Here is a 15,904-nt window from a genome sequence, read left to right on the forward strand (position 1 = left end):
ATCTGACTTGATCTACAAAAAATCACATGTGCAGTTTTTCAAAATGGTAAAGCAAAACTGAAATAAAGAAGTAAGACCAAGAGAAGAAGAACATGAACTAGCAGGCCACAGGAGCTTGACCAATGCCGTGCATTTTTACCAAAGTATTTTGAGGATAGAAAGTTTGTTATTTGACCCAGGCTTAAATGAGAAAAAATTTGCAGATAGTAAGAAAATAATCCAAATATAAGTAGTTCTACTACTTGTTGATGAAAGGTAAAATGATAAAAGAGCATTGCAGTAAAATATGGGCTCTTGTTGGAACCATCATTGTTAAATACATGGTTTATCTCAGAGCTAAAAGCTACTCTTTGCTCTCTCTGTTAAGTTGGTCTTTCTTTATAAGTCCTCAAAAACAAGATAGATTCAAACGAGTCTCACATATTGAGTTATGAAACTACCAGGGAGAGGAATCGCTGGAATGATTTCTATTGAGTTCTAATATCCGAGACCTGATTCCCTTTGTGTACCTGGATCATAGCTTCAAAACAGTTATAGGGCCACGAGACGGTAAAAACAAATTGTATCCTAATCCATACATTTTAAAGCAGAAAAGCACATGCCTACAGGTACACTACCACCAAAAACATTCATCTTGTATATGTTTAGATCCATCAGCTCAGGGACAAAATAGTGCAAAGATCACCCTGCCATTGGGTCTTCACTAAGTTCAGTCTTTATCATGGGGCACCTCAGTAAATTAAATTCATCAGTTGGACTGCTGTCTGGTTTCCTAGTTTGGTTGCTAACCCGTACCTGTGAACCTGGAGTCACTGAGGAGTAAATGTGCCTGTTCCTCATCTTCACATTTGATATTATTCATCTTCCAGTTACAAGTTGAAAGTTCACCTACAAAATAGACATTCCATTACAGAGACAATTTAATTTCACTTTCATACTTTGTTCTAAAGTATAAATAAAAGGGGGATTAAATGAGGAGTCACCTGACCATGACTTTCCTTCTATTTCTTGGGATTTATGACAGGATGGATCTTTCTGATTTTCCTTTTTTGTAGTTTCTAAAAGGTACAAAAGAAAGTGGCTATAATGAACTGGAATTTAAATAAAAACTTGAAAGAAAAAAAAGAAAACTGCTATAAATTGGATATTATCTATTCTATGATACAGTCCTAAATTAATGAATGAGAAATATGCCTTGCATACAGAACACCACAAACATTCTGTCAGGTTATTTCCCATCTATGTTATGTCACATTCAACCACAAAGATATCACTTACTAACTTTACTTGTCGAGAGCAGCTCTACGATGAAAGCTATTTGTTGTACCCAAATATGACCACTCAGCATGAGGGCTACATTTCCTAAACTCTGTCACAGCTAGATGTCACCAAATGCCTGAATTCTGACCAATGTGATGTGTGGGCAAGTGATGTAATGCCCATCTCTTTTCCTTCCTCCTTACCCTTTTTTTTTTTTTTAAAAGATTTTATTTCTTTATTTGACAGAGAGAGAGAGAGCACAAATAGGCAGAGCAGCAGGCAGAGGAAGAGGGAGAAGCAGACTCCCCTGCTGAGCAACGAGCTCAAAGCAGGGCTCGATCCCAGGACCATGAGATCATGACCTTAGCCAAAGGTAGACACTTAACTGACTGAGCCACTCAGGTGCCCCTTCTCCTTACCTTCTGCTCTGAATCTGGATGCAGTAGTGAGCCATCCAGGACTATGTGGTTAGAGGAGATACAAGATAGAACTTGAGCCTCTGCTGATTTCCGGGGACTGAGCTATCATATTAGTTTTAACTTTTATATCAGAAGGAAAGAAACTCCTACGTCGTTTAGACATTTCTATTTTGTTTTGGTTTTATTTTTTTAGACACTGTCATTTTGTTTGTTTGCTTGTTTTAAAGATTTTATTTATTTATTGGAGAGAGGGAGAGAGAGCGAGCCCATGAGCAGGGGTAGAGGCCTAGGGAGAGGGAGAAGCAGACTCCCCACTGAGCTGGCAGCCTGGTGTGGAACTCGATCCCAGTACCTGGAGATCATGACCTGAGCCGAAGGCAGAGGCTTAACCATCTGAGCCATCCAGGCATCCCTAGACACTGTCATTTTGGATCACTGTTACACTTAACAAAATTAAGTCCTTACTAATAATATCTGATTGAATAGAATGTCACAATTTTTCTAGCTAGTATGTAAGGAGAGCCAAAAATTAACAGCCCTATTTTATGGAGAACCAAACATAATGCTGAGAAGCGAGATGTTTCCAGTTAGTTACTGATAATGTAGAATCTAGAACATAGGTTACTCATGACTTAGGAGTTTTGAATAAGGATTTTCTTTGGGACTGTGGGACTTTAAAATTAAAGAGCAGATAAAGCTTCTGGAATGTTGCAATGGCATGATTGACAGGGTTTGGGGGCTATGTCTTTCCTGTACATGTAAATTCTTTCGGAACAGCTGAGGTTAGAGGATGAGCAGGAGTCTGGTTTTGAGCCACAGGGTTTCAGATACCCGCCACACACGCCTCTGCCCTATTTCACTACACATTCTTTTCTGTGAAACACATTCAGCGGTTGAGTGTTAAGTACTGTGGTTGAAAGAAAGGACCTGCTCACCACCATCCACCCTCCTGCTCTCTCCGTGTGAATCTCCCAACAGCAGGGGCCATAGGCAGGAAGGTCGTCTCTGGTTCCTCTCACCAGGGAAATTACTTGGTGACCTGGTGGATTTCTTACAGCCTGGTTTCTCTGATAAAATAAAGGTGCTATAGGCACCTCCCCCCCCCAAATCAAGTTAAACTAAATTAATGACATTTATGCTTAACTGAGGTCTACGTGGTATTGAGACTGGCTCTCTAAGAAGTTAGAATTTTTCAACAAAAAGGCATACATTGGCATAGGCCATTCAAAGGAAAAGTCTTCTGCAGAATAAATATTTGAAATGCAGGAGTTTTCTGTCTTAAATATAACTTTCAGAAACTCTTCTAGAACATACATCTTATATAACTGAAAAATGCAAGATCCATTTTATAATTGAAGTTAAAGACATTTTAAAAAGCAGCTTCTAGGGGTGCCTGGATGGTTCAGTGAGTTAAGCCTCTGCCTTCAGCCTAGGTCATGATCTCAGGGTCCTGGGATTGAGCCCCACATCAGGCCCTCTGTTCAGCAGGGAGCCTGCTTCCCCCCGACCCCCTGCCTGCCTCTCTGCCTACTGGTGACCTCTCTGTCAAATAAACAAATAAAATCTTAAAAAAAAAAAAAAAAGCAGCTCTAATATGAGACATGATACTTAAAATGAAAGGGCTTCTGGGGCTCCCAGGTGGCTCAGTCTGAGACTGATTCTTGTTTTTGGCTCAAGTCATGATCTCAGGGTCCTGGGATTGAGCCCTGCATCAGGCTCTGTGCTCAGCACAGAGTTTGCTTGTCCCTGTCCCTCTGTTCCTCTTCCTGCCTTCTCTCTGTCTCTCTCTCAAATAAATAAATAAAGTCTTAAAAAAAAAAAATCGAAAACTGAAACCAATCAGGCTTCTACTGCCTTTTCAGGAGTCTAGTGAAATTTTTCATATGTAACATCACAGATGGCTTCCTTATGAATGGGCTTCCTGTGCAAAAGGAATTCTAGGTAAATTGACAATAGAAACATTCTGGTTTGCATTTAATTGATTGTTCAAGGCCTAGACACATGTTGCAGAGCAACATATTTAAGGTCTGAATGATCTGGCATGCCAGAAGAGATCCTAACTGAAATGAGTATTTTCTGAAAAGACTTTTAACAATCACTCCACAAAGCATGGAGCTGATGTCATAGGTGAACTGAGTTACTACCTGACAGACGATATCTTCTTCTTGATGTTGGGACTTCCTCTTGCAGTTCAGGATTCACAAACAGTCCTTCATATATTTTCTCCTGAGTCCTCTCTTTCTGTGGGGAGATGTTAGTGTGCTCATAGGAAGTAGTCTCCCTAGATATATTACTTTCTCTGAAGGTACTCCCTCTTTCTGATTGTAAAGCTGAACCCTGTTGTTTTTCTGGAATTCCCCCTCTGGGTGGTTCTTGTTCTGCAGTTGACCCTTTGTGTGATCCTTGCCCTGCTACTGACTCTCTGTGTGATCCTCGTTCTGAGGTTGACCCTTCGTCTTGCCCTTGTGCTGATACTGATGCTCTGTGGAGTCCTCGTTCTGTAGCTGATTCCATGTTGACTCCTTGTTCTGACACTCGTTCTGGTGGCCCTTGTTCTATTACTGAGTCACCATGTGGTTTTTGTTCTATTATTAACTCTCTACTTGATCCTTGTTCTGGAGTTGACCCCGTATGGGTTTCTTGTTCTGTTACTGATTTTCTGGACAGTTTTTTTTCTCTACTTGACTCTCCGTCTTGTTCTTGTCCTTCAGTTGAAATTCTGCTTGGTTCTTGTTCTGCAGTCATCCTTCTCTGCTGTTCTGGCTGTGTTGACTCACTGTGTTCATCATGTTTCTGTTGATCTTCTGGAGTTTCAAATGAGTTTCTTTGTGTTTTGCTGGCATGTTTTTCAGAAAGTAATGCATTCATCTCTAAGAGAACTTTGTCAAAGTCTTCATAAATATGTTTCTGATTATCCATGTCTCCCCAGAACTCAGACAAGTCTATCTCTTCAAATTCAATGAATGGCCCTAATGCAGAAAAAAAAAATTTCCTTAAATAATTGATGTTAGAATGAAGAATCAGAACTAGTAAATTAATGCAAAACAGTGTTGATCATCATAATTGTAACATGGGCCTATTGATTTAAATAAATAACAGTTACCTTTCCCTACAACACAATAAAAGCAAAAAGATATTCTAGGCAACATAAAAGATGCTCACTACTGTAAGTTAGAAATTATCCCTTCCTAAAAGGTGTAGCTTTGGAAATAAGCATGATTCTTCCTTTTCTAGTTGGAGAATTGCTTAGACTGTCAAAACAGTAGAATTTAACCACTACTTTTGGTCCTCCAACAATAAGCCTAGTATAGGGATGAGGAAGAGGACACATGTCTTCCACCTCAAATACTTTTTTCAGTATCTACAGTATCAAAATAAAAGCAAGTCTCTGTCACTCACTGGGCTATGCTTTCTTGATATTCATTTTTCCCCCCATTCCTTATTCTCTCCCTTTCTTTCTTCTTTATTCCTCAATTCTTTTCCTCCCAACTTATGTGAACACCTGTTTCAGAATTCTAGGGAAAGATTGGATGGCATTCACCAGAATCCACTCAAACAATAAAGCAACAACAAGAACAAAGCAATTCTGGTGTCCAGGACTACTCTATATCACCCCCAGATTTTTAACTATCCAACAATTTTCACAGAGAACTAAAATATTGACATTTTTGGGAAAACCCATCCATTCAAAGACTTTCTCTTCAAAACATAAAAATGGGCACCTGCTTGGCTCAGTTGTTTAAACATCTGGCTCTTGATTTTGGCTCAGGTCATGATCTCAGAGTTTTGAGATCAAGTGCCACATTAGGCTCTGTGCTGGATATGGAGCCTGCTTATCTCTCTCCCCCTCTCCCTCAGCCCCTCCCTCCTTTCTCCCTCTCAAAAGAAAAAATAAATAAAAATAAAAACAAAACCCATAATCCTACTTGTTTTGGTAGTAATGTAAAAAAGATTCTTTACTGTGTAATTTCAGTAAAGCCAGACAAGTAAAAATGCTTGGGAGAAGGAAACATTTTTCTCAGAAATTTTAGAATTCTGAGTTGGACATTAAAACTGGAATTAGCATTACAAACTTAATTTCTAAAACATTCAGATTGCCACTCGAGCACCTCTTCATTTGAATGAACTTAAAATTGAGTTCTAACTTGACCACTTTTAGTATTGGACTATAGTGAAAAAGACATCTAGTTGTGATGAAGAGTGAATCTTGTGGGGAATGAACAGTTAGATTAGCTATCATGATCTAAGGGAGATGTCCTGTGAAGGGATTCCATTGGAATACAATGACTTTTATCAGGTGAGTATAACATGTCATTCTAGCTTGAGCATCTCCTTCTGAATGGCACTTACATTGTCTTGGGTTTCGCAGCAAACTTCTAAGCGTTTTTGAACTTTGGTCATAGAATGTTTCCAGCAAGACCAATGTCCTCTGCCGATCCAAAAACCCTACCTAAACAGAGAGTTAGCAGTTAGTTCATACAGGAGATTTGAGATTTTTATGTAAATGAATATGGTTTAGTGAAGCTTTTCTCATCGCCACAGGTACCATCATTATGTAAATAAAGCTGCAGAGTCAAAAATCAGCAAAGCTATATCTTAACTTTAGGCTTATTCTCTACTTCCCCATCCTGTGACATGTGTAAATGCCCTGCACTTAATAGATGCTTAACAATAGTTACTGACTTGATTGCTAAAGCCAATGTATAATGCTCAATTCTTATCCAATTAGACCTGAGTACAGCACTTACCCACTCCCAACTCGTTCTTTTTTTTTTTTTAATAAAGATTTTATTTATTTATTTGACAGAGAGAGATCACAGGTAGGTAGAGAGGCTGGCAGAGAGAGAGAGAGAGAGAGGGAAGCAGGCTCCCTCCTGAGCAGAGAGCCCGATGTGGGACCCGATCCCAGGACCCTGAGATCATGACCTGAGCCGAAGGCAGCGGCTTAACCCACCGAGCCACCCAGGCGCCCCTCCCAACTCGTTCTTTTTTGCATCATTTCTGAGAAACATTTTAACAGAAAAATAGAGAAAATGATAAAACTAACACTTATGTTCCCAACACCCAGAAATTATGATTGTTACTATTTTGGGTATGTACTTTAAAAACATATAATTGATATCATAGTACATATGTACTTCTTAAAGTTCCTTTTGTTTACTCAACATTGAGATCAACTCGTATATGTGAAGAGATATATTTTATTCCTTTTTTGCTGCTTGTTCTGAAATCAAAAAATTTTTTTTAGATTTATTTATTTATTTGAGAGGGAGGAGCAGAGGGAGAGGGAGAGAATCCTCAAACAGACTCCCTGCCCAGATGCAGCATTGTCCTAGGACCCTGAGATCATGACCTGAGTGGAAATCAAGAGTTATCTTCTTTACCAACTGAGCCACCCAGGTACCCTCAAAACACTGTAATTTTTTTTTGAATTTTTTTATAAACATATAATGTATTATTAGTCCCAGGGGTACAGGTCTGTGAATCGCCAGCTTTATACACTTCCCAGCACTCACCATAGCACTTACCCTCCCCAATGTCCATAAAAAACACTGTAAACTTTTTAAAAGTCCCTTTATTGATGGGCATTTAGGTTATTTCCAGTGTTCAGATACTAAAATAATGCTGCAGTGAATATACTTATACACATTCCTTGCATACATGTATGAACATTTCTGTGGGTAAGTAATTAAAAGTGTTCATTTTTATCATGTTCAGTTAGCCAGCATAATGGATATCATTTATTTTTCAGAGATAGAGAGAGAAAGGGAGAGCACAAGCAGAGGGAGCAGCAGGCAGAGGGAGAAGCAAGGTACCAGCTGAGCAGGGAGTCTGATGCGGGACTCAATCACAGGACTCCAGGAACATGACCTGAGCCGAAGGCAGATGCCCAACCAACTGAACCACACAGGCATCCTTACTATGAACATCTTCAGCTTTAGTAGTTATTGCCAAATTGTTCCACAAAATACCTATACTTCTCACCATTATTTAATGAGAATATCATTTCTCCGTATCATGCCAATACTTGATATTATTATAGTTCATGATTTTTTCCAATCTGATAGGTTAAAAATAGTATCTAGTTATTTTAACTTGCATTTCCCTGATAATTACTGAGATTAAAAATATTCTCATATATTTACTTTGTATTTATGTTTCCTCATCTATGGAAGGCTTTTTTTTTTTTTTTAAGATTTTATTTATTTACTTGACAGAGAGAGATCACAAGTAGGCAGAGAGGCAGGCAGAGAGAGAGGAGGAAGCAGGCTCCCCAGTGAACAGAGAGCCTGATACAGGGCTCGATCCCAGGACCCTGGGATCATGACCTGAGCTGAAGGCAGAGGCTTTAACCCACTGAGCCACCCAGGTGCCCGGTAGGGAAGGCTTTTTTATGTCCTTTTCCTTTCTTCTGTTGTGAGAGTTGTCTATTTCTTATCAATTTGTAAATGTTTTTGAGAGAGAGAGAGCATGAGAGGAGAGAGGTCAGTGGGAGAAGCAGACTCCCTGCCCAGCAGGGAGCCTGATGCAGGACTCCATCCCAGGACTCCAGGATCATGACCTGAGCCAAAGGCAGTCGCGTAACCAACTGAGCCATCCAGGTGCTCCAATTTGTAAATTTTTGATAATGATCATTCTCTTATCTATATAGCAAATACTCTTTCCCAGTTTAATCTCTTCTTTTTTCATTTAACTTTTGGTGAGTTTAACTAGATCAATGATTTTAATTTTGAGGTAGCCAAATATATCGATTAGTTCTTGAGTGGTTTATGCTTGCTAGAGGTATTCTCTAAGAAATATTACCTATACCAAGGTCAAAAGTCATCCTCTATACTCTATATGTGTTCTAAAACTTTTATAATTTTGTTTTCCACATTCAGGTCTTTGATTAGATTAGGACATATTTTTGCACATTATTGAGGCTCTAACCTAATTTTAATTTTTTCCCAATTGTCCCAACTTAGCATTTATTGATTAGTCTCTTATCACTGAATTATTTGCTACCTGTGCTATGCACTAAATCCTCACATACTCATAAATCTGAGGCCAGGCCAAATATTGTTAATATAACTTTATTTCTAAAAAAAAAAAAAAAAAAAAGAGGGAAATCAAGGCTCAGTTGGTTAAGCATCTAAGTCTTGATTTCAGCTCAGGTCATGATCTCAGGGTCATGGGATTAAATCCCATGACTGGCTCCATGCTCAGTGGATTTTCTCCCTCTTCCTCTGCTTATTTTCTCTCTTTAAATAAACCATTAAAAAAAATGAGGGAAATCCTTCTCAACTTGTTCTTCTTATAATTGTTTTTGCTATATTTGGACCTTCATTTCCATAGAGGTTTTAAAAAGGAAATCTTTTGAAAAAATGCAACATACATTCAGAAAAGTATACAGATAATAAGCAAATGGTTTTTGTCATAGTATAATCGCACGCGGGAGCTGTTTCTCAAAGGAGAATAGTCAACATTAGTAGAGGGCATGATTTTGTTCTAAAAGTCAAGGAATCTACCCTGTAATTCTTCTACTGCAACTTGCCATAACATTTTAATTTGCCCCATACTCTTCAAATACCATCAGATTGTCTAGGTAATAAGGTACAAGGCAAAGAAGAGTTTTTGCAGCCTACAAAGTCTACAAAGACTTTTCTTGCTCTAGGACTTAACTCTTGCAACTGACAGCTCAATTAATGTGTAAGAGCAGCACATGAGAGTAAAGTTGTTCTTAAAATAGGTCCAATAAGGTCCAATAAGCATTGTGCCTCTTGGTGATATGTGGCACATTTGCCTCGTATTTTGAGATATTCTGTTATGCTTCAGACTACTAGACTGCTAAAGCTGTTACAAAGATGGTAAGCCCTGATACTACATGGCTTTTATCTTTTTCCCTCAGACACATAGGGGTTATACCAAGGCATCTAAAGCTTCTTCATGCTCAGCAGGTCCAATCACCATGATGGAAATCATCAAGGTAGTAGATCTGATGTTCTGTGGGATGTCTGCATAATAGATTATAATAGAAAGAAAGAGGGCTGCTTTAGTGCTATGGTGAGGCATAAAAGTATAGTGCTGACAGGTGAAGTCAGACTTCTGTCTGTCCTTGTAAAGTGCTCTGGAGAAAATAGTATTTGACAACCCAATAGTTGTGAATGAGGGGGCTGTGTCAATGTGGTTCAATAAAGATTCCGCATGGTGAGTAACAATTGCAAATGGAGTCATAGTAACCTACAAACATTTTTTAAAATGTTAAAACAATTTTTTAAATGTTTAACCTACAAACATTTTACCTTCTGCATAGGCAAAAGAGCAGAATCAGACAAGAATGTGATCAGGTACTTTTTCTGAATCCTTCACATCACCCATGTATTTTTATATCTAAGTTCTGTGGAATTGTTCTGTTTTTGTTTTATTTATCTATGTATTCATGTATGCTTGTATGTATGTATGTATGTATTTATGTATGTAGTTGTTGTATTTTCCATTCTGGCAGACAGAGAAGGTTCAGGAGTTTCTATTTGGTCCTTCCTACCATGATAGACTTCAGCCCCCAATTTGTAAGGATGCTGTTAGTTGCTGACTATGTCTATTCCAATTATACATTCAGGAACCAGAAATGAACATAGCTAAGGTCACAGATTAATTGGGGGACCAAAATACTATTTATCACTTGATATCTATAAACTCTACTTTTAACCAGTAGTCCACTGGGGCATTTTGAGATTGTAGGGATTAGTATTAACTTGAGTTAGTGTCAGTTAGGAGTCAGTGTCTGGTAATCTCAGAAAGTCTGGGATATCTCCTTCCTTCCAATATATTTCACTCTAGTATATCCTTCCTTCCAACGCTACAGGTCTTTTGAGGAACACTTGGGAGTAAGATCTACTGTATTTGCTTGAGGCAGTCTTGTAGGATTCTTCTTCAAGAGAGCCAGCCTCTCACTCTACATCAAAGAATTCTAGGTGTGTAAATTGGCTTAAGTCTGGAAACTAGATAAGAAGCTAAGATTCTCCATTGAGGTGTCTCAACTGTTTCTGGCCCCGTAGTTAGAGCTTTTCTATAAAAAAACTCTAGCAACAATTTAGTAGATATCCTATCTATTTAACCTCAATGGAAATAATGATCACCACAGAAAATCCATGTGGGTCAAAATTTTCAGATAGTCACTTTAATTCATTGTGGTAATTCTAACTATATATTCAGTAAGTAGGTAAATAACTGTGGTGTGAGTCCTAGACAAAATGAGCCCATTATAATATGGGCTTCGACCTTGGGCAGCAAACCAAAATACTATTTATCTATGGTATTGATGAGCACTGATTTTGACCAGTAGACCTCATTTCTGGCAATTATATACCATATACCATGTCTTCTATCACTCTGGAATCCCATAAGAATCCCATAATTTTAATGGCAGTATCTACTACCATCATCTTCAGCCTACAGAGAACAGTTACCAAAGACGCTAATGTTCCCTTCATTGACGTATTTCTCAAGAAAGTGCCATCTGGACCTTTTGGGAGGATATGGTAAAGGTGCATAATAGGCAGGTTACATAAGAGAAATCAACTTCAGCAACCTTATAAGCCTTTGGATTTCTTCCTCTATAGCATGCCAAGAAGATTCTGGCATCTCAGTCTCATTGAATATAGGCCTTATTTTGGGTCAAGGTTTCAGTTTACCTACCAAGGGAACTGTTAAAGCCATTCTCAGATACTAAAAATATTACAGCTAAGTAAATCTTCTAAGTATATAAGTATTGACAAGTTTGAGCCAATCCAAACTTATATCCATCCTTTTTAGTCTAAAAGTTTTGTAATCAATCCCCACACATATCCTGCAGGTTTTTGTCGTTATAAATGAGCAAAAAACTTGCTATTCTCTTGGAGTACCAACAGTAACTTCTCAGTCCAGATTTGACTTGTCCTGATGGGACATGCTGAGATATGACTCCAATTTTGGGTCTAAAGGCAATGAATGTTGTACAGGTGGACCTTAAGGAAAATAGACATACCCCTGTAAGCTAATTGCCTTAAGTGAAGTTATTACAGAGACTCTAAGTGAAGAAAAGCTAATATTCTCAAATAGGAGAGGGATTGCTTCTGCTGCCAAGGGAGGCTTAGAGAGATTTGTAGCTCAGGTCTTAGCTTCCATCCAAATGTAAACATTCCAAGTCTCAGGATCTCTGTTTTTCAAGAGGCATGTTAACTTTCACATAACAGACTTGGCAACTGTATGAATTCAACTTACATTTTAATCCTGTCACATTAAATTTGTAGGCTGACTTTTCATCCATATCTGTCCTGAATCTACAAGAAATAGATTCCTTCAAAGTCATCATGAAATTTTTCTTGTTTTCTGACTGCAACTTGAGTTGAGAATTTAAAGCCCTGAGGTTGTTTTTCACTTTCTACAACCTCTCCAATGCAGTGAAATGAAGTCCATTCACTGAGAGCCCTTATAGTCAACACTTACTGTAATTATGGTTAAATGCAGCAGCCACTTGTTCCCTTAAAGCCCTTCCTTCAAAAGGCAACTTCTGGGACTTCATCAAAATCAAAAGCTTCTGCACAGCAAAGGAAACAGTCAAGGAAACAAAGAGGCAACCCACAGAATGGGAGAAGATATTTGCAAATGACAGTACAGACAAAAGGTTGATATCCAGGATCTATAAAGAACTCCTCAAACTCAACACACACAAAACAGATAATCATATCAAAAAATGGGCAGAAGATATGAACAGACACTTCTCCAATGAAGACATACAAATGGCTATCAGGCACATGAAAAAATGTTCATCATCACTAGCCATCAGGGAGATTCAAATTAAAACCACATTGAGGGGCACCTGGGTGGCTCATTGGGTTAAGCCTCTGCCTTCGGCTCAGGTCATGATCCTGGGATCGAGCCCCCTGCGTCGGGCTCTCTGCTCAGCGGGGAGCCTGCTTCCTCCTCTCTCTCTGCCTGCCTCTCTGCCTACTTGTGATTTCTGTCTGTCGAATAAATAAATATCTTAAAAAAAAAATAAAACCACATTGAGATATCACCTTACACCAGTTAGAATGGCCAAAATTAGCAAGACAGGAAACAACATGTGTTGGAGAGGATGTGGAGAAAGGGGAACCTTCTTCCACTGTTGGTGGGAATGCAAGTTGGTGCAGCCTCTTTGGAGAACAGTGTGGAGATTCCTCAAGAAATTAAAAATAGAACTTCCCTATGACCCTGCCATTGCACTACTGGGTATTTACCCCAAAGATACAGATGTAGTGAAAAGAAGGGCCATCTGTACCCCGATGTTTATAGCAGCAATGGCCACGGTTGCCAAACTGTGGAAAGAACCAAGATGCCCTTCAACGGACGAATGGATAAGGAAGATGTGGTCCATATACACTATGGAGTATTATGCCTCCATCAGAAAGGATGAATACCCAACTTTTGTAGCAACATGGATGGGACTGGAAGAGATTATGCAGAGTGAAATAAGTCAAGCAGAGAGAGTCAATTATCATGTGGTTTCACTTATTTGTGGAGCATAACATGGAGGACATGGGGAGTTAGGAGAAGGGTGTTGGGGGAAATTGGAAGGGGAGGTGAACCATGAGAGACTATGGACTCTGAAAAACAATCTGATGGGTTTGAAGTGGTGGTGGGGGGGAGGGAGGTTGGGGGAACCAGGTGGTGGGTATTAGAGAGGGCACAGATTGCATGGAGCACTGGGTGTGGTACAAAAACAATGAATACTGTTATGCTGAAAATAAATAAAAAATAAATTTTTAAAAAGGCACTCCATCCTAAACAACCACAGAGATAATTTTTAAAAACTTTTTCACTGAGGAGTAATAGATATGTAATAAGGTGGGGGTATTTGGATGGCTAAGTTGGTTAAGCATCTGACACTTGATCTCAGCTCAGACCTTTGATCTCAGGCTCTGTGCTGGGCTCCATCCTGGGCATGGAACATTATTTATTTTTTTAAATTTTTTTAAGATTTTATTTATTTATTTGACAAAGAGAAAAAGAATACAAGCTAGTAGAGCAGGAGGCAGAGGCCAAGAGAGAGCAGGCTCCCCACAGAGCAGGGAGCCTGATGTGGGGCTCAAATTTAGGACCCTGGGATCATGACCTGAGCCCAAGGCAGCTGCTTAACTGACTGAGCCACCCAGGCACCCGTGGAGCATACTTTTAAAAAATATAATATGGTATGCAAATCCCAAGTGTTTAGCTCAATGAGTGTTTACCTATCTATACTCCGTATAAGTACCACTCAGATAAAGAGATAGAACGTTTTTATCATTGCCTGAAGACTCCTTCATGGTTTCTCTTAGTCAATAATTCCTCCAAAGGTAATTATTATTCTGATATTTTCACTATAGTTTGCATTTTTAAAATTTCACATAGATGGCATTATACAGTACATGTCCTTTTGTATCTTCTTTTGTTCAATATATCCATGAATGGTATTCATGTTTCCTTTGTAATTTATTTTTCATGGTTACATAATATTCCATTGCATTACTATATAAACATTTATTTAATCTTACTATTGTTGATATATATTTGTATTGTTTTTATTTTTTTTTAAGATTTTATTTATTTGTCAGAGAGAAAGAGAGAGTAAGCACAGGCAGACAGAATGACAGGCAGAGGGAGAAGCAGGCTCCCCGCTGAGCAAGGAGCCCGATGTGGGACTCAATCCCAGGATGCTGGGATCATGACCTGAGCCGAAGGCAGCTGCTTAACCAACTGAGTCACCCAGGCGTCCCTTGTTTTTAGTTTTTGACTATTACAAATAAAGCCATAAATATTCTTGTTTTTTTAAATTGACCTGAATGAAGTATAACTTACATCCAATAAAATTAGCCAATTTTAAGTGTAGAGTTCAATCGTTGTGAAAATGTATACACCCATGTAACTACTACCACAATGAAGATATGGATTTTTTCATTAAACCAATAAGTTTTCTTGTGCTGCTTTGTAATCAGTCCCCACTACTCATGGCCCCAGAAAACTATCATTCTGCTTTCTATTCCTATAGACTAGTTTTCCTTTTTCTGGATTTTCATATAAATGAAATAAGGTAGCATGTATTCTTTTATGTCTTCCTTCTTTCATTTATTATAATATTTTTGAAAATCATCAATGTTATTGTGTGTATTGGTAGCTCATTTCTTTTTTTTATTTTTCTTTTTTTATTTAATTTTATTTTTTCAGTGTTCCAAGATTCACTGTTTTTGCACCACACCAGTGCTCCATGCAATACGTACCCTTCTTCTTCTTTTTTTTTTTAAAGATACGTACCCTTCTTAATATCAACAACCAGACTTACCTAACAGCTCATTTCTTTTTATTGCTGAGTAATATTCCATTGTATGGCTATACTACAGTGTGTTTATCCCTAAGTTGATGGGCACTTGGGTTGTTTCTAGTTCAGAGTTGTTGTGAATTAGACTACTAAGAGCACTTGCATATAAGGATTTGAATATACATATATTTCCAATTTTTCAAATTTTATTTCATTTCTTCTTGGTAAATACCTAGGAGTGGAATTGCTGGTTGCTGGGTCATATGGTAAGTATATGTTTAACTTATTAAGAAACTGCCAAAATGTTTTCCAAAGTGGTTATTCCATTCCTATCAGCAGCACGTGAGGATTCTACTTGTTCCACATCTTTGCCAATACTTGTCATTGTCAGCCTTACCTTTTTTTTTTTTTTTAAATTTCAGTATGGTTAATATATAGTGTTCTATTAGTTTCAGGTGTACAATAGAATAATCCAACAATTCTGTACATTACTCAGTGCTCATCATAAGTGATTCTTAATCTCTTCTACTTATATCCTCCCACCCCCCCTCATCCCCTTCCTCTCTGGTAACCATTAGTTTGTTCTCTATAGATACGAGTCTGTTTTTTGATTTCTCTCTCTCTTTCTTTCTTTGTTCATTTGTTTTGTTTCTTAAATCCCACATATGAGTGAGACCATATGGTACTTATCTTTCTCTGACTGGCTTAATTCACTGAGCATTAAACCCTCTAGATCCATCCATGTTGTTGGAGCAATATTCAAGGAGGATAGCCTGAAGGATGCACAGACATTTCAGATTTTATAAAATATATTCCTTACTTAAACCAAGTTGGCAAGGATCTGAGAACCTAGACTGCAATATGTCGGCTCCTTTAAGAATTGTTTTTTTCGGAGCAGCCGATTCTTGATTTTGGCTTAGGTCATGATTTC

General features: G+C 38.3%; 1 protein-coding gene across 3 annotated transcripts in view; it reads right to left on the reverse strand.

Moving 5' to 3' along the window:
* Positions 1–15,904, reverse strand: part of EFCAB5 (EF-hand calcium binding domain 5) — a 165,147-nt gene that overhangs the window by 54,253 nt on the left and 94,990 nt on the right. For all 3 annotated transcript variants that reach the window (XM_032320090.1, XM_032320089.1, XM_032320091.1), the window contains 4 exons: positions 6,030–6,129; positions 3,824–4,648; positions 984–1,058; positions 796–888 (listed from right to left, as the gene is read on the reverse strand). In XM_032320090.1, coding sequence (XP_032175981.1) covers positions 796–888; positions 984–1,058; positions 3,824–4,648; positions 6,030–6,129 — 1,093 coding nt within the window. The remainder of the gene's footprint in view (positions 1–795; positions 889–983; positions 1,059–3,823; positions 4,649–6,029; positions 6,130–15,904) is intronic.

Source organism: Mustela erminea, chromosome 18 (assembly GCF_009829155.1).
Source record: "Mustela erminea isolate mMusErm1 chromosome 18, mMusErm1.Pri, whole genome shotgun sequence".
Taxonomy (NCBI): Eukaryota; Metazoa; Chordata; class Mammalia; order Carnivora; family Mustelidae; genus Mustela; species Mustela erminea.